The sequence below is a fragment of the Parasteatoda tepidariorum genome, chromosome 1 (assembly GCF_043381705.1).
Source record: "Parasteatoda tepidariorum isolate YZ-2023 chromosome 1, CAS_Ptep_4.0, whole genome shotgun sequence".
Classification (NCBI taxonomy): domain Eukaryota; kingdom Metazoa; phylum Arthropoda; class Arachnida; order Araneae; family Theridiidae; genus Parasteatoda; species Parasteatoda tepidariorum.
The window spans coordinates 31,437,039-31,461,906 of NC_092204.1; the positions used below are offsets into that span (position 1 = coordinate 31,437,039).

At 26.9% G+C, this 24,868-nt stretch overlaps 1 protein-coding gene across 2 annotated transcripts in view; it reads left to right on the forward strand.

Annotated features, from left to right (window-relative positions):
• The first annotated feature begins 4,810 nt into the window (after positions 1 to 4,810).
• Positions 4,811 to 24,868, forward strand: part of LOC107438298 (Hormone receptor 3) — a 111,889-nt gene continuing 91,831 nt past the window's right edge. Inside the window, exon 1 of one of the 2 annotated variants that reach the window (XM_043046612.2) lies at positions 4,811 to 5,470. In XM_043046612.2, the coding sequence (XP_042902546.1) occupies positions 5,386 to 5,470 (85 nt within the window). In that variant the 5' untranslated portion in view covers positions 4,811 to 5,385. Of the gene's footprint in view, positions 5,471 to 21,990; positions 22,113 to 24,868 lie in introns of those variants that run through there. The other variant, XM_043046613.2, reaches the window with a different exon arrangement.

The window sequence follows — 24,868 nt, forward strand, 5'->3', positions numbered from 1 at the left end:
AAGCATCATTGGGGCCTATAATAATATGGTGACATTTTATTGTTCTCCATAACAAATAAGTGCATTTTCAAAATTAATTTTGCTTTTCAGTATATAGTTTTTTTTTGTAATTTCAGTTAGTAACTACTACCAATATTAATTAAGCATCATTGACGTCTATAATAGTTTGTTAATTTTTACGCGCTCTTAAATAAATCAATTTCTTCATTAATTTTGCCTTTTAGAACATAGCTTATTATTTTATTATCATCACTGGATATTATCATCATCATTTTATTATCATCAATTAATTATCATTGGAGTTAATGATAATATCGGTATTTCTTTATGTTTATCTTTAAGGAGTTAGTGCTATTACTAACCTCTAAATCTATACTAAATCCACAAAACCTCTAAATCTGTACTTTGCTCTAAGGCAACTATTACTAATGGCATAAGTAATTGGAGGATATTAAGGCAGTTGGCGGCTGGAGTAGCATGCTGTGTTGTACAGCTCAAAGTACAATATTAATTACTTACTGTTTTCGTCTTTCATATATATACATAACTGCCAACTCTTCCGGAAGATTTTATTTTCATATTTAAAGTGGTAGCAATACTCGGGTTATTCCAATTAACTTTTTGAATTATAATGATAATTATAAATGAGTTTGACCACCACTACATATAAATAATTACAATAAATATACGAAAGCATAATAATTCTTGCGCAAGCGAATTTCATCGGGATCAAAATATAAATATATTTTTGAGTCAGATTGTTTTTCGTTTATTGTTTTACAACCACTCTGAAAATCTATTCTCGGACAGAGTGAAAGTTGGTATATATATATATATATAATTTGAAATGTAAATTGTAGTGGTAGTTACAATTAGTGATTAAATAAATAATGGAATTATAGTCACCATTGCATCCTTGCAAATGTTCTTATATTTTAATATAAAATTCATAAGACTTTTATTCATTTTTAAAATTTTGTTTCAGCTTACTATCGCTGGAAAAAATATTTCGTAAAAACCTCACATGTTGAAAGGTAAGGTACGGTAATGTAGCTGCCAACTAAATTTTTACAATTGAAAATAAAATATACTTAAGGTGTTACAAATATACTTGAGCGAAATTTTCGTAATTGAGTTTATTATAAATTTATAAACTCTGCACTCTTATCTTTCTAAAAGTACTTTACTTTTGTTTCTACTCTTTTATATAGCAGTTTTTGTGCAAGGTGATAACAGTGAATAGATAAATGGTTTCAAGTCATTAAATGCGTTTAATCTGAAAATCAGATTTTTTTTCTTCTCATTTTACACCCCCCTTAAACACGATATTTCATGTTGATTTAAATTAACTGTCAATAATTTTTCCTGAATATTTATTATTACGGCACACATGTTTTGAACTACAGACTAAGAGAAAAACTAGAATTTCAATTTTTATTCGTGCTATTTTGCAAAGAAGAAATTTTTAACAAATTAACTTTTTTAACAACATTGATCCCTAACTCAGTGGTAAATGCCCTTGTTTTTAAGATAATAGTTCAAAACATAGTTGATAGCCTTCTAAGTAAAATCCTCAAAGGATATTTTGCTTTAGGCGATAGAAGTTTATTTACAGTGTTTAGCGTATATTTAAAAAAAAGCCTTATTTTTACCTAAAAATGGCCAGATAAAAATAAAATAATAATAATGATAATTTTTTTCTAGTTAATAATGTAAGTTTTAATAAAAGAAATAAACTAGTGTTTTAGAATTTTATATTAGCATTTAAAAAAAAAGTTGTCCAAACTAGTTAGATACCTTAATTGAAAAAAAAGTTAGTAGATATTTATTTATACTAAGAGGATATATTTTTCAGTTGCTTATCTTTAAGATTTTTAAAAGATGCTTTGACTACAAAAAGCACTATAGCTAATCCCTCTAAATACTATGAAATTTCAGTAGTTCCAGAAAATGTTTTTTCAAGAGGTAATAAAAGTTATGTATTAATGTTTTAATAAATTAGAATAAAAATACTTTTTTTCCCCACAGTTAGTAAATAATTTTTTAAAAAAAATGTATAAAAGGTCAGATAGACATGTCATGTTCTTACTTTGAGAACAAAAGTTTTTTTTAAGAGTTTCATTTATTTTATAGATTTATACTTGATTCTACTGACACTAGAAAAAATATTTCACAAAAACCTCAAATGTTTGACTTCAGATCCAAATATAGATATTTATATCCTTAATATACTGCATCGATGCCACGGATGACTAAAAATGTAAGAGGTAGTAGATCAATTCCTTTTTATTTATTAAATCTACTTAATTATTTAAATGTAACTACCGCCATGATTTACTTAGCAAATTATTCATATATAAAATAAAAGATTTTCTTGTATATTTAATTTATAGTAAACAAAAAAAAATATGCAAGAAAAAGTAACTAGTTTTAATATCTTCTAAAAGAGTTTTGCAATTTATTAGTCACTACTGGCCGGGATAACCTGGTTGATAAGGCACTGCATTCACGTTCGTGCGAACGTGAGTTCGAATCCCGCAACCCGAAAACTTGCCTTTTAGTAAATGGTGACTGGTGTACGTTAAATCTGTCGGGTTACAAAATCCTCTTTGTTCCGATAACAAATTATTCCTCTGAGGGTACTGAATTAGAGATTGATCGTTCTCTGATTCAGGTCAAAATTACAATCTGTGGATAAATGAATGGTATGCCCCATAGACGGGCTGTGACGTGTGTGTGGCTGAAGTCCTACTTTTTGCCACAGATGGCGCCACTGAGAAACAAGAAACGTACTCTTGCCTAAAACTCTCTTGATTTCACCAAGCAGGGCTTGCTAAGCAAGTGGCATTAGAAACAACAACAAATGTAATGATAGTCAAAATAATTTTGAACCGGATTTGTTCAAATAAGAATAAAATGTAAACGCATAAATTTTGCTATAATATTAAATATAAAAATAAAATTAATCGGCCGGCAAGTGTTCATGCATAGTCAGAGTTGCTAGCTACTATGCTTTTTTTGCAAAATATTTTATAAAGTAGCAGATAATTCCTAACTACAGCTTTCACAACTTTTTTTTTAATTTTGCTAAATAAACAGTAGGTTATTTTCATTAGAAAACATCATATTTTCTGCATAAATGGTTGCATGATAGTATATATCTTACTACCACCTGATCTGTCTTATTGATATAAAATGTAGCGAAGGATTTCGTCAGAAGCTGATGCTTAATCAGCGTAGCAAGTGTAAAAATCATTTAAATTATTTAATGTGAGCAAGTTGGCAATTCTGTGTATATATGACACAAAAATTAATTTGCTTCGAGTTGAGCATAAATATTTTAGTTGAATTATATATGCTATGATAATAATTTTTTTAAAGCGAGTAGAATAGCCTACCTGTTGTTTTTTACACTTAAGTAAGTTGTCTTTGGGTAAGATTCTTTAGAGCGTATGAAGAGTAAAAAAAAAGTTAAAAAATTGATTTTACAGTTGTAAGTAGGAACTATTTTAGCAATTCAAACACTTATATTGATAACTCTTTTATAGATTTATTCAAATAATTCATGAGTAGTGTTGGTCAAAATTATAAGGAGTCAACTTTGTTACACAAATATAAAAATATTAAAGTATACATTTTTTGGCCGTTTTATTAAAAATAGCAATAAAATATTCTGCGAACCCAGATGATTCGGCAATTATGAGAAATAAAAAATCAGATTTTAATTTTTGGTTTATTTATTTTTTATTACTTTTTCTATGGTGACATTCAAAAGAAGAATGTTCAATTGCGCTCAGAGTATACTCTTTAAAATTGATAATAAAAGTTTCAATTTTGTAATTTAATTGAAAGCAGTTGATAAAAACGATTATTATTATTTTTTAAAAAAAAGAGTAACAATAAAGTTTTAACATCGAAACAACATACTACTATAACTATAATGAGATATTATAAAAAAATCACGCTTTAAAATACAGAGTTAAACAAATCTTATTATATTTGAAACATAGCGCTCTATTTTCAATGAATGACTTATTTATGAATAATTCTTTACATAAAATTCATAATTAATTCGTTTAAAATTTATTATAAATTCTTTGTTTAAAATTTATATGTAATTCTTTGTTTAAATGCATAATTAATTCTTTGTTTAAAATGTATTATTAATTCTTTGCTTGAAATGTATAATTAATTTTTACTTAAAATTTATAATTAATTCTTTACTTAAAATTTATAATCAATTCTTTGTTTAAAATTTATAATTAATTCTTTGTTTAAAATTCATTAATAATTCTTGTTTAATTTTTATCATGGCCCTAAAAGCATTTTATTAAAATATTATCTAATATTAAAATAATATCTTGCGTTTAAATAATATTATAAGATATTTAATATTATTTTAATATATTATTTTTCAAATTTAAGATATTATTTTTCATTTAAAATAAATTATTTATTTACTATATTTCAACTAAAATAAATTTAATAAATATATTTTTAAAAACAATCAAGATTAATAAAAAATAAAAAGGGTGCTTTTCATCATATTCTATTGTAATAAAATGTACATTAAATTCTCCAACAATATTTGCATTATTATTTCAAAACGTTTCATCCACGCATAATTTTTATGCTACAATAACACAGCTCGAACAATCGTTCCAACAACTGAATCGCAACTCTAGCAACACCCCCACCCTAGCAATTTAAAAGAAAAAAAATAATGCGGCGCTCACCTCACCCTAACCCCCACACCAAGAATAAAAGAAATAAAAAAAAAAAGACATCGAAGAGCATGGCCCGCAACTGTAAACAAACAACTCCGTAGCTGTAAAAGAGGGAGGAGAGCTTGGCGACGGTATCTTGGCGCTCTTTCACCCAAACCCGGTAGCGGAAGTAAAGCAAGAGAAATGAGAAGGCAAACCAGCCCTAAGCCTGCTCGCGAACTTCGTTGTATGACTTTTTCCCACTCCACATAACGGTACAACCAGCGAAACAGGTGGGATAGGATACTCAACTTCTCCTAAAATTCTGTATGCATGCCTCTCATTCGGGCTCAACGTCCCTTTAAGCCTAACTCCTTCCTTGTAAACAGTGCTTTTATCGAACATCTATACTCTTTTCCTCCGCGTGTGTTTTATCGGCATCCCAAGTACTGTGTTGGATTAAAACTTGGCTGCTCTAATGGCATGGGGCCAGGGTAAAAGACGATAAAGTTCGCAAACTTTGGAGTGACAAAGTTTGAGGACGGTTTCCTGTGGACCATCCCGATTTAGCATCCTCTCATCATCTCTGGGATTTTGCATCGCGGGTTCATTGTTTGGTGTTTGTAAAGTGTTCTAATCTAAGACAAACAAATAAAGTGAATTTCTCGGAAATATTCGAATGGTGCTTCAAATGTCTTGGTGTACTACCAGCTTCGGGAAGGTGGAGGTGGCTCAGCCTCAAACATCCACTGGATCCATCAAAGGTCAGTCATAAAATTATTCTTACAGTACTTCCCAAATAACTTGTTATTCTAATAGTTCACGAAGTTGTTCCTGTAGCGAACGATTTATTTGCGTGGTTTTCTCAAATTTCTCTTAAGTTCTTCTTATTGTAGTTCTCAAACAAGTTGTTCTTATAGTAGTTTGCAAACCAGTTGTCCTTATAGTTCACAAAGTTATTCTAATAGTAGTTCACAAATAAGTCGCTATTCTTACAGTTTGTAAATTTGTTTTTATAGTAGTTCTCAAATAAGTTGTCATTCTTATAGTTTACAAAGTTGTTCTTGTAGTTAACAACTAGTACGACTATTAGAGTAGATTTCACAAACAAGTCGGCATTCGTATAGTTTACAAATTTTTCTAATCGAAGTTCACAAACAGAAAATTCTTATAGCATTTTTCGAATAAGTTGGATATTTCCTATTAAATACAAATCTTGTAAAAATTTTGCTGCCCGTATTAAACTTCAATACAATACCTGGGGAAGTTTAGGACATACGTTATTATCAGGTGGCCCACAATCTAGAAAAACTTAAAAAGTGGTGACAAAAATATTAGGTTTACGTAAATTTTATCGTCTCGAATTTCAAGTCAGTTTTAGAAATCCAGTTCATCTAGATATTTATTTTATAAATATTTTTAGTCAATAGTAATTTATTAAAACATTTTGTTTCCTTGATCTTTGTCCACTTGAACAGTTTCGATTATCATCAGGGTTAAAAAAAATGTAATTATTTAAACGTTTGGATAAGCGACATATTTTTTATCAATTAAATTTGATTATTGCTACTTTGATCTCGTGAACTGTAAACATCGCCGGTATGACAGACACTGTCGGTACTACAGACATTGTTTGCGAAACTGTTGTCTACATTTCTCTTAATGTTACTGAGAAATGAATATTTAAACATAGTAAATAACTTTACATCGTAGCTTTTATGTGCTTGATAAATAAATTGTGGGTTTGACCTTTGCAAACTGACGAATATCCTGACTAATTTTTCATGAAATACTGACGACTAACGTGTACTTACTCGCCACGAGAATTTTTTTTTTTTTTTTTTTAATTATTATTATTTTTTTTTTTGAAAAATATTTATAACTTTTTTTTCCTACATTGCGGTTTTTACCACCTCTCCGTATTAAAAAAAATCTATTTAATATTGCTAATTGCACACTTAAAGTTTAGTGATAAGAAAACATTTTTTTTTTCATTGAGAATGTAAACAAAATGTATTTAAATTACCTTTATCCCGACTAAAATTTAATCAATAATAGCAACAAAAAAAAAAAAATCGATTTGTCAACTTTTTTATTTCTTCCACTTTTACATACAAGGTATAAATTTGGCTGGGCCTCTCTGTTCCTGAATCTGGCATCTTGATTTTTTTTTTTTTTTTAATCATAAGCAAATTGCAAAATATTTATCACTTATTTAGGAAAGCTCAATTCAAAATCCACTGTCTTCTTAGTTAATCACGGAGATTTTAAAAATTTCAAATAATTCGAAAGTCGAAATGCGTTACGTTATGTAAGATCTTTTGTTAATTATGCCCGCTAATTATGTTTGGGCGCAACTGCATAGGAGTTAATTTTTTTTTAATAGGATAAAAAATTGCAAGTTTTTATTTTGAAAGCATTTTTTAACCACCTCGAAAATTCTCTAAAAATCACTTTTAATTCATTTATTTCTTGAAGTAATTGTCTTTTTGTTTACAAATTGAATTTATGAATCGTTGCTGGAAATTATTGGCAATTATAGGAAGAATAGAAAATTATCGGCAGATCAGAGGGATAATATAAAGTTGGCGAGTTGTATTTTCATTATGCATTTTTAATGTTTTCACATGTTTGCAAGGTGAGGAAAACATTCTCATATCCTTAAAAAAAAATCATTTTTAACAAAAATCATATTCTTTTGAAAATAATTACAGTTTATGTACAGCGCTTAGTATAAAATAATCTATTTAATGTGATTTTATTTTCATTAAGTTATGAAGGAAATCTTTAACAGAATTTTTGTAAACATTGTTATATTTCTAAAAACAAAAAAACTGGATTCTTTATTTCGATCATTAATTTGTCACCTATTAAGGTTTATTTAACTTTAAAAAAAATAGTTTAATTTGCATTTCAATTCAGTACTAAAAATATCCCAATCGTGACAGTCTCATAGAAATAAATAAAAATATTTAAACGCCTTCATATCTACCAAAAATATGGCATTCAACCCGTTTATTATATCTAAGTGAATAATGAGTATTAAGGAAGAAATTGATTATGAAATTTAGATTTAATTTATGAGCACACCAATTTGTGTTAGCTACCACTATAATTGTAGAAATTGAATTTTACTCATCAAAGATTAGTTTTAAAATTATTTCTTTCTATCTCTCAAGATCTGAAACCAAGATTCTTAAAATTTCATGCTGTAATAGCTCTTGCAACGAATTTTTAATTTTTCTCTATTTAATATTCCTATTTGTGCTAGCGTTTTCACTCTATATTGAAGTTATAAACATTCAACGGGAAACTTACCAGAGTAAAAAAATATTAATTTCAACCGCAGTTGATGTTTTTATTGTTACATCACTAAAAAATAATTTATTTCAAAAACTGGTAGCAATTTAAATTTGCTTCATAGATTTATTTGTTTGAGTATTTATATAAATCCAGTTAAATAGTTTCTCCATTATTTTCCATTAGAAACTCTATTAGCAGAAAGACTGGCATTTCGCCAATAGGTTATTGGTTTAAAACCTCTTCGAGACGGCAGAGTCATTCTCAGGGTGTCGATAATCAGGGTAAAAAAAGATAAAACTGGTAGCCAAACTATTTTTTATAGTAATTTATTTGTGGGCGGGGTAGTAATAGTTTGCTTTATTTAATTCACCAATACTTAGTTCGAATTAAAAATTGTATACTTACAGTTTTAACTCACTAGGATCGGATGTGTTACAATAGATTTAAAGTGAGAGCAAAAATAAGTCTGTCAAACCAGCTATGCCCAATCTTAAGCTACCACTTTTTATTTTTTACTATCCTGATAGTGATTCCGTACGAATACATTTATAACTTGTCCGTCCCGAAAAGGTTAAGCTACTTCGATGTTGTAATATGATTCAATATTCGAATACATTTGCAAATGTTTTTTGCTCTTAGTGAGATTATAACTTAGTAGTTTGACGAAAAAACTTTATTTTTGAATCTATACGATATTTTTGATGCTGAGTTTCTTTGAATAAATAATCAGTGGTAGTTTGCGGGTTTTTAAAGGTAGCGCTTGCTCATCCTTTACGCAGCTGCTGTAACCTTTTTTTTTTCTTCTGAAGAATTTTTAAGCTATAGTAAGTTTATGCTTAATGTTTGTTTCCTAGTTTAATAAGTTCGATTTGAAATGAAACTGATACGATGATGATAGATAGATAATACCAGCACGATGCAATTCATATACACATTAAAGACATTTGTGCAATATTTTTATAAGCACCGCGAAAATTTTAAAAATTTTGTGCTCTTGTTTCAGTTTGTTATTTTTCTTCACGAGAAAAATTCTGACACGAAAAGTGCAAAAATTGACAGATATGTTCATATTAAAAAGAATATAGATATCAATCACTTGTTTAATTGGGTACATCGGATAGGATATCATAGGATAGCAAAGCTAAAAAACTTGTACTATTGTAGCAAAAAAAATTTTTAAATGAACCTAAAATAAATGAAATAGAAAGATTACTCTAAAAACTAAGCCTAACTAACACTCAGATGCATTGTCATTTAACTAATCGGACGAAAGCAATTTCTTTTTAAATTTATTTGCCAATAAAGATATCGAAACATAAATGTTGCTTGATACCACTGAGCAAAATATTCATTTTCGACCGTACAAGTTGTCAGATATAGGATATTTTTTAAGGAAATAGTTGTACACTTATTTATTTTATCTAAGAAAAGCTGAAAAATCTTAGTCAGCCTAATATATTAACAATATAGATTTATATTATTCTATCTGCAGAGTATCTACCTTCTCAGACAAAAAATTATTTTATTATATCTATTAACTACCACTTATTCTTAAAAACTTATTTCTATTTATTCATAAACTCTATTCTTTGACACAAACAAAACTTAATAGTTTCTTAGTCCGTGAATTAACTAAAGCGAAACAAAGGTCACCCAAAATTTTGATATTATAGGGTGGCAACTGCGACTGAAAATAAAAAGATATCTAGCAACTCAATTTAAACATAAATACTTTAAAACACTCTTTTAATGCATACAGACTAGAATGTTTTCATAAAAATAAGTAAAAAATAATTTTTTCTCTCTAAATACTAGAAGGATATTATATTTAAAAAATTGATTTAATCCGCTAGTTGAAATTTTCCCGCCAATTGCTCCATAAAGAAATTCCATTCTAACGACGAATCATATTACAAGCATTTCCTTCGTTTCAGTTTACCTTTCTCTTCTGGAAACTTTTAGTTGCGCCAATATTATTTACTTACAAATGTTTTTGCGTCTACCGGAAGTTTACGACAATTTTTATTTCTCACGGTGAGTGAACGGTAAACATTTGAAACGGTGAAAAGGGTTCTTTTGGAGAACTACCTTTTCACTGAGTATTGGATTTCTATTGAATTTTTATGTAAACAAGCTTCAATCTCTTTAATATGCGAACGATAATTTTAAAAAATAACTTATTAGTGATAAATTAATAAATAATTTAAAGATTAAAAATTCAATAAATTATTATTAATTTTAATATTAATTAATAACAAATTAAAGAATTAATAAAATTTAAAAACTTATTAAATTTAATTTATTTTTAGTTTTAATTATAATTAATAATAAATTGAATTATTAAAAAATGACTAGAAATTTAATAAATTATTATTAATTTTAATTATAATTTATTGCTTTTGAAATTAATTTAATTTAATATTTGTTTTAACAATAATTAATAATAAATTAAAGAACTGAACAAATAATAATAACTTAATGAAACGCCTTCACAAAAGCGGTTTTTTTTGCATTATTGAAAATAATTTTATTGTTAATTTAATTTTTTTATGTCGCGATAAAGGTATTTTAAAATACATTTCTAAGATATCGTGTAGATTACGATATCGTGAGCATAATTGACAGCGATAAAAATGGAATTTATTAATATTACTATTATTGCCGATAGCGATACTTAATAAATGCGATAATATTACTTTAGTTTTTGAATATGCGATAGTTATTGAATACCATATTATCGGGAGTTTACTAAGTTTTTTTTTTAGAAATATTTTTTTATTTGTACAAAACAATGTTCTAATAAAACAATCTGAAATAAAATCGTTTATGAAATCCATCGACTCCCTTAATATACCTTAATATATTTATAATTTAGAAATTTATATTTTAATATTTAAATTCAAATGAGTTATTAATGTGGTAGCTAAAACATGAAAATTAAAATGGCCTTTATATTTTTTGTTCAGTGACGAAACAAATATTGAATACTTCATTTAAAGAACTCTTATAGCTGAAAAGAATAAATTACTATTTTACATTTACCTTGCTGAATACAAATGTTGATAATTTTCCATTTCACTTTGAGTAAAGCTTATCATTCAATTTATCACTTCGAAATCTTTCATGGGTTAAAGTTTTTCCTATAATTATCTAAAGTCTTTTCAATTGATGGGTAGTTTTGGATTCTACTCCTACATAAGTTGGAGATAATAAGGAATGGGAGTCCACTGCACAAGTTGATAAGATATTCAATTGTCCTTTGTGGATTTCTTCTTTATTTTTCACTTGGGAATCATTATTTTTCTCACACGCCCCGCTCTTCCGTTGATTTAAAAAGAAATCAGGCGAAGTAATTGAATATGCCTCACCATAATGTTCATAATAATGCCGAGCATTAATCATTTTTTTGTCAATATTTATAAATAATTTTTTCTAATAAATAGTGGTAGTAACATGGTTTTATTATTAACATTTAAAATATTTAAACAAAATATTTGTACCCGCCATTATAAATTTATAATAAATTTTTTTAAAATCATAAGAAGATGTAAATATTATTTTTTAATTAATTTTTAGCTAACAAAACTCATGATTTTTTGATAAAAAAAATCAAAAAAATGGGTTACTATTGAAGCGTCAAAATTATTTTCTGCGTCTGCTCCTCGCAAAAAATATGTTAAAACTTATTTGTGCTAGTTTGTTTTAAAAAAATAAATAAATAAGAATAAATAAATAAATAAAAGGAATTTAATGTAACTATGTCTTTTTCGAACACACGATAGTTCTATTTTACATATCGATAATAAAAGTATAATACAAGTACATAGATCTGGCATCTATGTACTAGAAATTATTTTATAAGTATCGACCACTTTTTGAGTCATTGCATTAAGGAGAAACACATAATACCTTTTCATGCCCCAATTTATTTTTCAGTTTAACTATGAAAACACTGCAAAAGTAAAAATTAGTAACAACTAAATTCATTTAAAAAAAATGTATTATTATTCAACTTATTTACCGTTACAATGCATACTTCTAAAAAAGAATATAGCAAAATCCCAAGTTTATTAATCTACTTTAACCTCTACTACGCCTAGTCTACTTTAAAATAAGTCGAAACAAATTTATTTTCATTTAAAAGTTTTTAATATGCTTAAACTCCATTTTAAAAAAAATCAATTTTACAAAAAATTACGTTAACCATTCAAAATATGTAACTATTTATTTTTATGCAGTATTTTAAAAATTCGAAAATGGCTTAGAATATCAGAGGTAAGCGGCCTTAAATAAAAAGGACTGAGGCGTGACTGAAAAAAATTGAAATTGATATTATAAAAAAAAATTTTTTTTTTTCTTTCTGTAACCTGGAAACTGATTTTCTCGCCCGTTTCTTCACCCTGTTCTTACGGTTCTTCTTACCGGGTTATTCTGAAGAGCGACTTCCGGGGTTAAGAAAATATTAAGTTCAAATCCTTCACCCCAAAGTATTAGAACTTTTTTGTTAAAGAAAAAAATAGGTTCACAGTGGAGAATTTTTTTTTACTCCTTTTTTTTGGGGCACCACTTTTTTTTTTCTTCTTCCATCATGGCATTGAAAAGGATGCAAAGAGGTTTATTCTAAGAGGTCAAACACCTTGCCTAGGTAAGGTCTTCTTCCTTCGTCTTAATTTTTTTTTCCATTTCAATTTTTTTTTTTTTTTTTACTTAAGTTTATTTCCCTTCGTCTGACCTAGTAACATTAACTTCAATCTGTTCCAAAATTTCGACAGTGTTACATAAATTCGTTAGACTGTTACATAAAATCAATTCTGTATGTTTTTTTTTAATTTTCTATTAAAAGTCTTTCACACCGGGTTTTAAGCATAATTAATTCAAATTAAGTTACGTTCTTTATTGCAGAGGTTTTTTATGTAATTAATTCTAATTCAGGTATTATTATGTGTCTCGTGGTATAGTAATTTATTGGGATGGAGTTGTAAGAATCATAATTACTAAATCGGGAGAAGAATTTAGTCATTATTTTTTTTTTTTTTATCGTATAAGTTTTATTATTATTATGTTTTTTATTGTAAAAGTTTTAAATATAATTGCATTTAACTGCAGTACGTATTGTTTTATTGTTTAACTTTTAAATATAATTAATAAATCAAATTAAAGTATTACATATTTTACGTATATGTTTTAAATATAACTAGTTTAAATTTAGTAATTATATGTTTTGTGGTACACTAATTATTTGGAATACAATTTAACGAAAATAATAAATAAATCAGAAGTCTTAATGGATATCAATTTTAATTAACTTTTTTTAATGTAAATGATAAAACTTTTTTTTTATTACATAAAGTCCATATTAATTAATTACTAGCTATTAAGTTAGCGTGCTGGTTTAATAACTTTAGTTTAAATGATATTAAAAGGAAATGTATAAGAGTGTGATAATAATGTATGATATATGTGATGATATGTATGATATAATGTATGATATATGTGATAATAATGTATGATATATGTAATGATATATCATATCATATGTATTATCATATTGTACAATATGTAATTGTATAATGTGATAACATGTATTTATAATTATAGTGTAGCGATATGAAAACAAATAGTTTTTTAAAGAGTGATAATCCATTTGCATTTAATACAACTAAATATTCGTTTTAGAACTAAATACAATTTAGATTTTTTTTAAAAAAGATTAATCTTTTTCTTTTTTTAAAAATATTTTTTCAAATATTTTTTTTCTTACATTGTTGTAAACACAAAAGATTTCCTTCAGAAATTCAGAATTGAACCAGCAACTTTTTAAATAATATTCCAAAAAATATAATTTAAAAAAAAGGGGTGACCCGTATTTAAACGATAGCGCAAGGTGCTAATACGGTACTAAGCGTTATTTAATTATTTTTAATTAATTATAAAACTTTAATCTCGCATCCTCTTATTAAAAGAGGCAAACCGATTCTTTATTGGTTTTATTTTGTGAATCCTTTTAAAAATTCATATAAGTTAGAGAGCATGTTTCTTTAAAAACACAGAAACTCTAACTATATAAGGTTATTGTGAATTTTTTTGAAGCATTCTTCTGTATGCCCTTATATGCATCTGTTTAAATTACTTATGCTTAGTAATGGACCAAATTCTTTTAATTTTAAATTTATTAAAATAAAATAAAAACATTATCCTCGCTACCACTTGAAAAAAAATTTACTACATCTACAGATAATCCGTAGTAGTTGGAGTCTTCGGAAAATTAATAATAAAATAATTTTGATGTCGTATCATTCATTATACGTGGGTGTATAAGGATCTTTATCTTTAAGCTAAATAAAGAATTATTAATAAATGTTTAAGTCGCTTGTAAATTGAAGTGAATTAAATGAGTACTAAAACGACATCGTTTTAACATAACACTTTTAAAATCAATTTCCGCCAACGCACCGAACAATAAAATATAAACTCTCGCATTACCATCTGAACGATTCCGTTTAGAGTCGTAAATACGAATCAAAACTGAACGAACTGTTACGATGATTTATTAGCGCTACCTATCTTGGCGATATCAAGTCTTTTTCCATCGCCGTAAATATAGATGTGAAGGAAAAGTAATTCTATTTCTGGGGTAACCCATGTTAAAAAAAGCTTTTCCTTAACTAAATGATGCTTGCAGGGAAGATACATTTACAGAATAAGAAAAATCAGTCAGGCCAGAATTCCATCCTTCGTGACTAATCGGTTCACAATTGTAGCAAAGAAGAATAAGTTTTTTTTGTTGTTCTGTCAACTGCTTCGTGATAAATCGTTGGAATTTTTGTTTTTCATCTAAATTTTATGCCTTCGAAAATTATATTAGTTATACGGAGGCAGACAGTTGTTTTATTTATGTGCATTTTGTTTTCAGATCGCTTAGATTTGTAACTAAGTATTACTTGGAATAAAATTGTCTGGTTCGATATTTATTGAAAATAACGTTTAAAAATCTTTAAGTGAACTGCGTTACGTTTTGGTCAAGTGTTTGTGGTTTTTAAAATTGCAGTTGCGTGCAGGAAATTTTCACACGAATGTATAGTAAAATACTGAAATGTTTTGCATAAATATATAAAAGGAAAATTATAAAAATTTTTGTGTAGAAAAAAATGAAAATTAGACATGATTATGAAGCAAAACACAAAATTTTTTCTGGAATTTATTTACATAAAAGAATAAAAATAACATAAAAGTATAACAAAGTGATTATAATATTCAGTGCATATTTTTATTTTTACATTTTTGCACATTTAGTAAATATTTGTTTACTTTAATTACTAATTTTTTTTTTATCGCCAGATTTTTCCCAAAACGAAAGTTTTAAAATTAGAGCTACAAAAGACAATTTTGAATGAAATCAGTTTAATTAATCAAAGTAATTGTTAATAGAATTCCATTTTTCTCCTATAATACACATTTTAAAAAGAAATTTAAAGATAGATTTACAAAACAATTAAACGTGCGAGCTATAACTAAATTTGCTTTCTATATTTCCGATTGAAAATTTCGAATGTCTGTAAAAATATGTCACTTTACTTACATATGACAAATGTAAATTTTTAATAAATGGACAAATCTACACGACTCGTGTATTTGAAATCTGTCATGTCTGAATGCATGGAATAGACATTAGACCATGATTTATTGTATAGCTTCTGAATTGGTGAATCTAGTTTAAACTCAAAAACTAATCTAAAACTAATTTTAGAAGTAAAGTGAGATGTGAGTTGTGCCTCTATGAGCATTTTAATTGCATAGATATGCTTAAATTGAATATTTCCTTATGTTCGTTACATTTTAGTTTCAATACTGTAGGCTTAGAGATTTCAAATCCAAACCTATTATAAATATTGTGATAGACACGTAAGACTTCTTTTCTTGGATTATTTTGAATAATTAAATAATTGTTATATCATTTTTTATCTTTTTGAAAAATGGTTTTCTTACATTAAAAAATACTTGTATTTGTTTTCTGTGTTTACAGCTTTTATTTAAGGTATTTAACCTGTGCACAAAAATCTAAATTATGTTGATGCTACTTTAGCCTTTAAATTTCAGGAGAAAAAAGAAAGTTTGGCATTAAATTAATCGTTGGGAAACAAAATAGAGTTTTTACGTTTCGTTTAATAAAATAATAACACTTGATAAATTTAAATTTCTGGTGTAGTGAAATTTTTTAGTTATCAATTGAGTTTTTAAGTCAATTTATACAAAAAAATAGAGTGCGTGTTTCGTTTGTTTTTAGTTTGAGTATTTTGTTAAGCAAGCGTTAATGCGATCTTTCTTATATTAATGGTTGCCACAGTTTTAAAAAAATAGTGACAAGTGCTTTATACGACTATTGGAAATTTTGTTGGTTTCAATTTCACTTTAATTTTAAGAATTCATATGGTCAGTTTTAACACCCAAGTTTATTTCCTATATATTTATATAGATATTTTGGTAAATAAGATTCGGATTACCACCAATTTAAATGAAAAACTAAAATTTTACGCAAAATTCTTTCGCAGCTATGAAATTGTAATTTATCATATTGTGAATACATTACTTTTGCTGGAGGGTATTTATTTATTTATTTTAAATAAAGTGATTGAAAAATCAGGCTTAGACTTGTTGGCTAGTTTCCAGTATTAACTATCACTTTAGTTTTAAAAAAAATAAGTGTATGAAATTTAAATAACGTCTTTCTTAAAGATAAATTTTATAAACAAAATAATTGCGGTATTAGTCTTTATCTTTTTGAAAACTGTAGGGCCAAGTGTAAATTTTTTAAAAAGTAATAAAATCTTACATGCAACTCTATTGAGATTTAAGTTTTTTTTTTTTTTTTTCAAAAAAAAATTTATTATTGTTAATTATTCAGGGGTTAAGAAATCAAACGCTGCTTGCTTTATTTTGACTAAGGGTTAAAAAAAAAAAATTCACACCAACATTTACTTAAAAATTTTTTTTTATTTATCTTAACTAATCAATACTCTTTTTGTTTTAAATTAATTTATGGTGACTTTTTGTTCCCTTTCAGTCAGTCTAGTTAAATAAATTAGCGACACGATACCACTGAATCAGTTTTGAATTTCACCAGCGTTCGTAATTTGTATAAATCTCTCCGAGGAACTTATCCAGACAGAAGAAAAATACATTCCAGTTACAAATTCCTAAAAAAAAATAATAATAAATAAATAAAAACAAAATTTGATAAAGCCCTTATTTTCACGCTTCGTTCCATCAAGAATACTGTTTATCAAATGACATGAAGCGAAGGGTAAAATTAGGTTAACTGGACTCATCGCAATTCGTTATTTTTGTTGATGGTGCCAAGTGTGATAAATCCGTCGCCAAATTTACTTCTCGAAAACTACGTTACTTTTGATTCAGTTGGCGGCAATTAATACTCAACACGAACAATAAGGACGAGCACAGAAGAGAGAAAAACTTATCAGAACAATATTTTAGCATAACTGGTGTGCTGTAGGCAATATCGAAGATTAATTACATCTCAAAAATACTACTGTTCATGGGGAATAAAATTTGGTCCCTATGAAATATCAAGGAAAGGAAGAAAGAACGTGATAAACACTGGAATAGAGGGAGGGCGCAACGGGGGTCGTCCAGAACGCGATTCGAATACACAAAGGGATGAAGCCATGGAGATAGAAGGGGTGGGTTGGAGTGGAGAGGAGAGACCAGGAAGAGAAGAACCACTTTACGGTGCCGGCTTGGCGCCTCTTTTACCCAGCACTACCGTTAGGGGGTTGTCTCCTTCTTTAGGGTATAGTTTTCTTCAAGGTCTAATACAAACGTGGAAACTTCGACTGGAGGTCGGTGATTTTTCGCTAACATTAGTCTTACTGCGATGGAATCTGGGTAGTTTCAGAAAAAGTTTTTACAGTGGTAGCATAGAAAATATTTATATATAAGAATTTTGTCGGCTTCTACATTGAACTAATTTAACCGGTTCTCTTGAGAGGGATGCTACGGGCGACTTTAAAAATGGTGACTAATAAAAAGTAAAAATCTTTTAGAAGTTAAAATTAGAAGATTTTTTAAACTTTTTTTTTTAAGGTTAATTATTAAAATTGTTTTAGCATTATATACGAATAATTTCCAATGTACGCTAGTGGTAGTTTCGATTGAACAATTGAATATATTAAATAAATAAAAATGAATTGACTTTGTACCACTTCTTATATTTTAAGTCGCCTGTTTTCATAGTGTTAGCATAGAAAATGTATTAATATATTTATATATAAGAATTTTGTCGACTTCTATATTGAACTAATTTAAACCGGTCGTATTGACAGGGATGCTGCGGGCGACTTAAAATATGATGACTAATTAAAGGCAAAAATCTTTTAAAAGTAAAAATTAGAAGATTTTTTAAAAAAAAATTTTAAAATTTTTTTAAAATTATTTTAAATTTTTCAATTTAATTATTAAAAGTGTCTGCAGAGATTGTTTTAGTATTATATACGAATAATTTCCAATGTAAGTCATAGTGGTAGTTTCGATTGAACAATTGAACGTATTAAATAAATAAAAATGAATTCTGTTTCTACCACTTCTTACATTTTAAGTCACTCGTGACATTCTAATGATGACAAACGATCCTGTTCTTTGGTTTCGATATTCGATTTTTTTTTTTTTTTCGATTTGTTTTAAAAATTTTTGCTTTAGTTCATTACCGCTGAGAAATATTGTTTTGGAAACACCCCAATGGTATGAATGATCGTGGTAGGATATTTTATGAATTAACATTTGAATTAAAATGATACATTTGAAGTGAAATGATCATGACGTTTAAATAATTTTATGATGCATAATTATCCCACAGGTTAATGTGAAAAAATTTTTTTCTAGTGGTAGTGAAGTAACGAACAAGTAGAATTTTCATAAAAGCTGTGACGTTTTGAAGTGTAAACCGAAATTTTAAACCTAGTTGTTATAAATGTTAAAATTTTGTGCCGATGTTAAGTTTTTTTTCTCATTTATTATTAGTATTATTTTTTTAATAAAATAATCTGTTCGTATGATTTTTATAATTTGTCATGTTTCAGTCAGTTATATTTTTATTAATTATTAATAGTTTATATAAATTTTTAAGTATGAGACATCGATGGAAGACTTTAGGACCGTGTAGTAAAAAGTCACACTTTTTCCAAAGTTAAAAATTTTGCATCGAAATATTTCTTAATATTGTTTCCAGATAGGCATTTCATAAGCTTCCCAAATAAGCAGCATAATAGACAACACATATTTATGATGTTTTCTTTTATCCAAAAGCGCACTGTCAAACGATTCGAAAATGTGACTTGATTTATATTTAATAAAAGAAAGTTAAATTTCTTTTTATGAATAGATATGAATTGGAGAACTGGGGAAATTGCGTAAGTATGAATCGTCAAAAGAAACCCGATATTTATCGCCGTTGATAATGTTATCTTTGTCAGAAATTATCGTAGATTCTATTCATAAAACGTGGTATTCACTATGCATCCTGATAATACTTTTGAAAATATCGTTATCGTTAAACTATCGATATTTTACGATATATTGATCAGCTCTACTCAATCGCTTTGAGTAATGAGTTGAGCTTAAAATCACAAGGCTAAAGAGGTGAAGGCAAATAAAAGACCTTTCATCAGCATGATTTGTCAGTTTCAAATCAGAATGTTATTTCAATGTCGTAATCAAGAATTATCAGCCTTATTACATTCTTTTCGTTCTTTTTCTTCCCAAGAATAAAAAATTCTATTAATTCCTAACAAGCTGAAAACATTTCTGTGATAATTTGTACCAATTATTTATTCTCATTTAATAGCATCAGTTTTCTTGATATCTGATAAAATAAATACGTATTCTTTTTCCTCTCTCGTTAATGCTTTTAATCTCATTATAATATTCATTTCTTGGCTATTATTAAAGCATTCATTAAAATTGAAATCATAATCAATAATCATAAAAATAAGCATGATATATATGTTTATCAAATATGCACATAAACTATTCATGAAATATATGTGTAATCATATGAAAACATTTATTTATAATTGTAAAAGTATATTTAATGTATCGAAATTATCATAAATGAATTAAATTTTTTTTCTTTTTATGTAAACATAAGAATAGCCTTAAAATATGTGTTTATAAAAGTTTTCATGAAATACATCTGATGTATAAGAGTATTTATAAAATATCCCAGTGTATTCATAAAAGTAATTAAAAAATAATAAATTTGAAAATAACCACTTGCTACTCGCCATGTGGCGAGTCAACGAAAAAAGTGGCGACTTGAATGGACAACTGGTCACTTTTTCCTGTCGTTTTTTTTTTTTCTTTCAAAAAATCGTTTAATGATAGAAGTACATCATTCTGGAAAAAGAGTCTGGAAAACAGAATTTTCCTTAAACTGTTCCATGCCTCCGTTCTAAAGTTTGATTTTTCAGAATTCATCAATTTGTAGGAAGAAGATTCATGTGGAAGGAGAGTTCCTTAACAATTCACGTATTTCAAAGTTCTAAAGTATACATTAAATGCGCTTTTTTTCTCCAAATATTTTTATATAAATTTCTTAAAAGGTCGTTTGTTTAACTAAATTGTTTCACATATTTATATTATTTTTATTGGTGAATTAACTTTTTATATACGTAGATTATTTCTATTATGATTTTTTTTAAATATAAGTTAATCCAAGCAAAAAAAAAAAAGTGACTGTTAAACGAAATGAACCTATCGATATCGGTCACTAACTCATTAAATTTAAGGAAAAAGTGACTATTAAGTTATTAAAGCCTACTGGCCTCTGGCAGCTAACTGAAAATTCAAATTTTCAGGTCTATATAGTCATAAAAATATTTATAATATTACATCATGTATGCAATCATAAATGTACTCATATCATCTATATGTAATCATATAAGTATATTCATAATATATTTAACTTTCAAACATTATAACGTTAAGTATATTTAGCGTTGGAGCCTCCCTGGCAGAGTGGTATCGTCCGCTAAACGCTGTGCAAAGCGTGGAGGTAGCGGGTTCGAAACCCGTTGTTACCCTGAATGTATCTTCGTGCTGTCCTTCTCTGTATTGTGCTATCTGTCCTTCTATTTGACAAAGGTTTATAAGCCTAAATTGAGCACACACACTTGCAAATCCAATAAACCAATGTATTTAACATTTAAAAATTATCACAAAACGTATATGCAATGTTGTAAGTATATATTATATTTATATGCAACGTTGAAAGTATAAATAATATCTATATGTAATAATAAACGTATTCGTATAATTTTATGTACTCATACTAATGTATATTTATAATCGTTGAAATATTTTTAACCTTTAAAAACTATATTAAAATTAAAGCATTTTTGCTGACGATCTATTCCAGAACAATTCGAAACACTTTTAGAGGCGTATAATCGTTTCTTTATCAACAGTTAAATGAAAACGATAGTTTTTTTCTACTATGTACTTATCACAAAACGTATATGTAATGTTGTAAGTATATATTATGTTTATTTGTAACGTTGAAAGTATATATAATATCTATATGTAATAATAAACGTATTCGTATAATTTTATGTACTCATACTAATGTATATTTATAATCGTTTAAATATTTTTAACCTTTAAAAATAATATTAAAATTACAGCATTTTTCCTGACAATCTATTCCAGAACAATTCGAAACATATTTAGAGGCGTATAATCGTTTCTTTATCAACAGTTAAATGAAAACGATAGTTTTTTTCTACTATGTAACTGAACACACATAAAAAAAAATTCTATGTTCGAAGTGCATTGTACTCTGGGCTTGACAACATAAAAGAATTTATCTAACTTAAAATTCTTATCGGGTTTTATCTCTAAACGATACAACATTTTGCGTCGAAAGAATTAAGGAGCCTTTCTGAGTTGTATATTTGTTAAAAATTTCAGATGCTTCAACTTGCAGGTGCACTTTATCGGTATTTTGTAATTATTGTTTAACGATAAATTCGCCAGTCAAACATCGAACGAGGTGAATGAATTCGAGCGTAGCACATTGGAAATTGCGTTTCGGTAGTATCATAATTTTATGTTAATATTGTTTTTAGTTTTATTAATTTTGTTTTACTTTTTATTTAAGCACAGTTAAATGCAAAAATTCAATTATAAAATTTTAATATTTTCATAATTGAGGGCATTATTTTGCGTGAATGTCCAATTTTTTAGCAATTACATACTTAAAAAACACAGTCACACTAGTTTTCTAAATTTCAATCACTAAAAGAAAAATCTTAAGTTTGTTTAACATTTGTAAAAAGATAAATCTCTTTCTTGTCTTTACCTTTAATGAATTTAAATCGGTAATGATTGATAAAAAAAATTCTGTTTGTCTGAAATATAGAAGGGGGCTTATAGAAAATTTAAATTAATGAGGTCATCTTCCCCCAACCCTCCACGTCTTTGTTATTTAAAAAAAAAACGATAAAATTGTTAAAAAAAAGTTAAACAGTTACCGAATTGCATTGTCAAAAATTAGAAAATGGAAAAAATATGTGTAACAAAATATTTATGCTTTAGCTTTTACTCAATTTTAAAAACAACCAAAGTGATGCCTTCAGTATAATCATGATATCGTGGTAGTCAAAATATCGTGTTTTTCTTAAATTTTGGTGAGAAGTATAACGATTCTCCTATCACTTTTTTTTTTAATTTGGCCTATTAAAAATGAAAACATAATTAATTTAAAAATACAATTATAACAATAAAACGACAAATTATAAATAAGATAATTAAGTACGGTAGATATTTTCCCGGGTTAATAACTACTTTTTCAGTATTATAAATTCTCTTAATGAGAACTTAAAATCATTCGTGTTTTTATTAAAATTAATCTGAAGTTAGCATGATTACGTTCAATGTTAATGGTTCTTTCAGAAAATAATTAATATGAAGGAAATTTGGCTATCACTTTTTCATTTTTATTTTAAAAAGCATATCTTTAACTCCCAAATAGTTCTTAAATTTTTAGAACTAAATTTTAGTACCGTATTTTACATCTCTATCAAAGCGGCAAAAGAATAATTTTTCCTTTTTTTTTTAAATGTTATACAAATGAACATTATCATTTTTAATCTTATATTCCTAATCCTTTTATTTTTCGATCACAATTCGTTTTTTTTTCCATCAAGGTTTGTCATTTTTATTTTACTTTTCGTTAAAAAAAATTTAATGTCATTATCAAGTTCTCAAAAATTATAGGTCTTAGAGTGTAATATTAGTTTTGTTTTAAAGTAATATTTAAAAAATAACAAAGTACGCTAGTTAAATACATTATCATCGAACCTTTTACTCTTTGATATTAAGTAAAATTCATTTAAACCAAAAAAGAGCTAAATGGTTTAAGTAATTTTTTGCTTCATAATCTGCCTACTTAAAAATATAATTATACTTTTGTTCATTTATGTTTGATATATTAATTTATTGATTTATTTTTTTTTCTTCTGTAATTTGTGACTTGCTTCAATGAAACTTTTATATTTTTATAATTAGCATTCATTTCTTATTCTTCTGTGTGGCTGTTTTTAAAACTGGGATTTTGTGGTAGAAACATTCATGGCGTAATGGATTAATGTTAGTTTCTCAAGTTTAAAATAACTGCTCTGTTGAGGTTCTAAAAAATTGTTTCATTAAATATAAATTTTTTTTTGTTAAAGTTTAAAAAAATTATTTTATTTAAATTTTAAAAAAATTTTTTGTTAACATGTTAAAAAACACTGTTTTGTTAAAGTTTAAAAAAAATATTGTTTTCTTAAAGTTCAAAAAATTTTTTGTTAAAGTTTAAAAAAAAATGTTTTCTAAGAGTTTAAATAAAAATTGTCTTGTTGTAGTTTTTAAAAAATGTTTGAGTAATAAAATGCAAGCATCTGCATATAAGATTCTGTAAACATCTGTATCTAGTTAAGCTCTTATTATTTTAGGTGTTTTCAAAATTGCCCTAAATCTAAATGTTCTAATAAATCTAAGAAAATTCATCCTATCATTCAGAGTATCCATTTTGGTTTTTAAAAAGAAATTACTAGTGGTAACAGATTTAAGCTATAAGCCTTGCAAAAAAAAATTTTTTTAAGCATACCACTTTAATGTTAATAGGTCTGTGTTCAAAAATATATTAAATGACCTAGGTTTGTCTCCTAGTCGTACTAAACTTTTTTAAGCCAAGGGAGAATCCTGCTTTATTATTTTAATAACAACCGTACAAGTTGGCAACTATGCTCACTTGCACAGCTTTATGATTAAATTAACATATTTCTTCTAGCAGAAAAAAATATTAGCAAGAGACTTCCAAGTTTTTTTTATTTTATTCATTACCGCTATTTTATTTATTTATTTTTATTTATTTATTTTATTTATTTACTTTTATTTATAAAAATAAAATTGAACAGTTTAAAGTGAAAAGTTAACCAGTGTTGATAACGATGAATCAGCGTAAAGAGATGAAAAATATTCCACTTTCACAGTAGACCTTCCTTTCTTAAACAGAACAAAAACAAACGAGTATTCCATCTCGTTTACCATGAAAGGACGCTGATGTGATGCTACAAGGTAGTCAACAATGTTGCCGCTGCAAAGTAATAGTAATGGAGCCTTAAGTTAATGCTAACGATGACTTAAAGATTAGTTTAGCAAATATCATTGAAATAAAGTGATGAAATTACTAGTATAAATAGGTTTTATTTTATTTGAGGTCGTTTGTTACTTGAATAATTACGTTGTTAAATGTTAATTGTGCTGCGAAGGTCAATGCCCAAAGCTACTTGCGGAACATTACG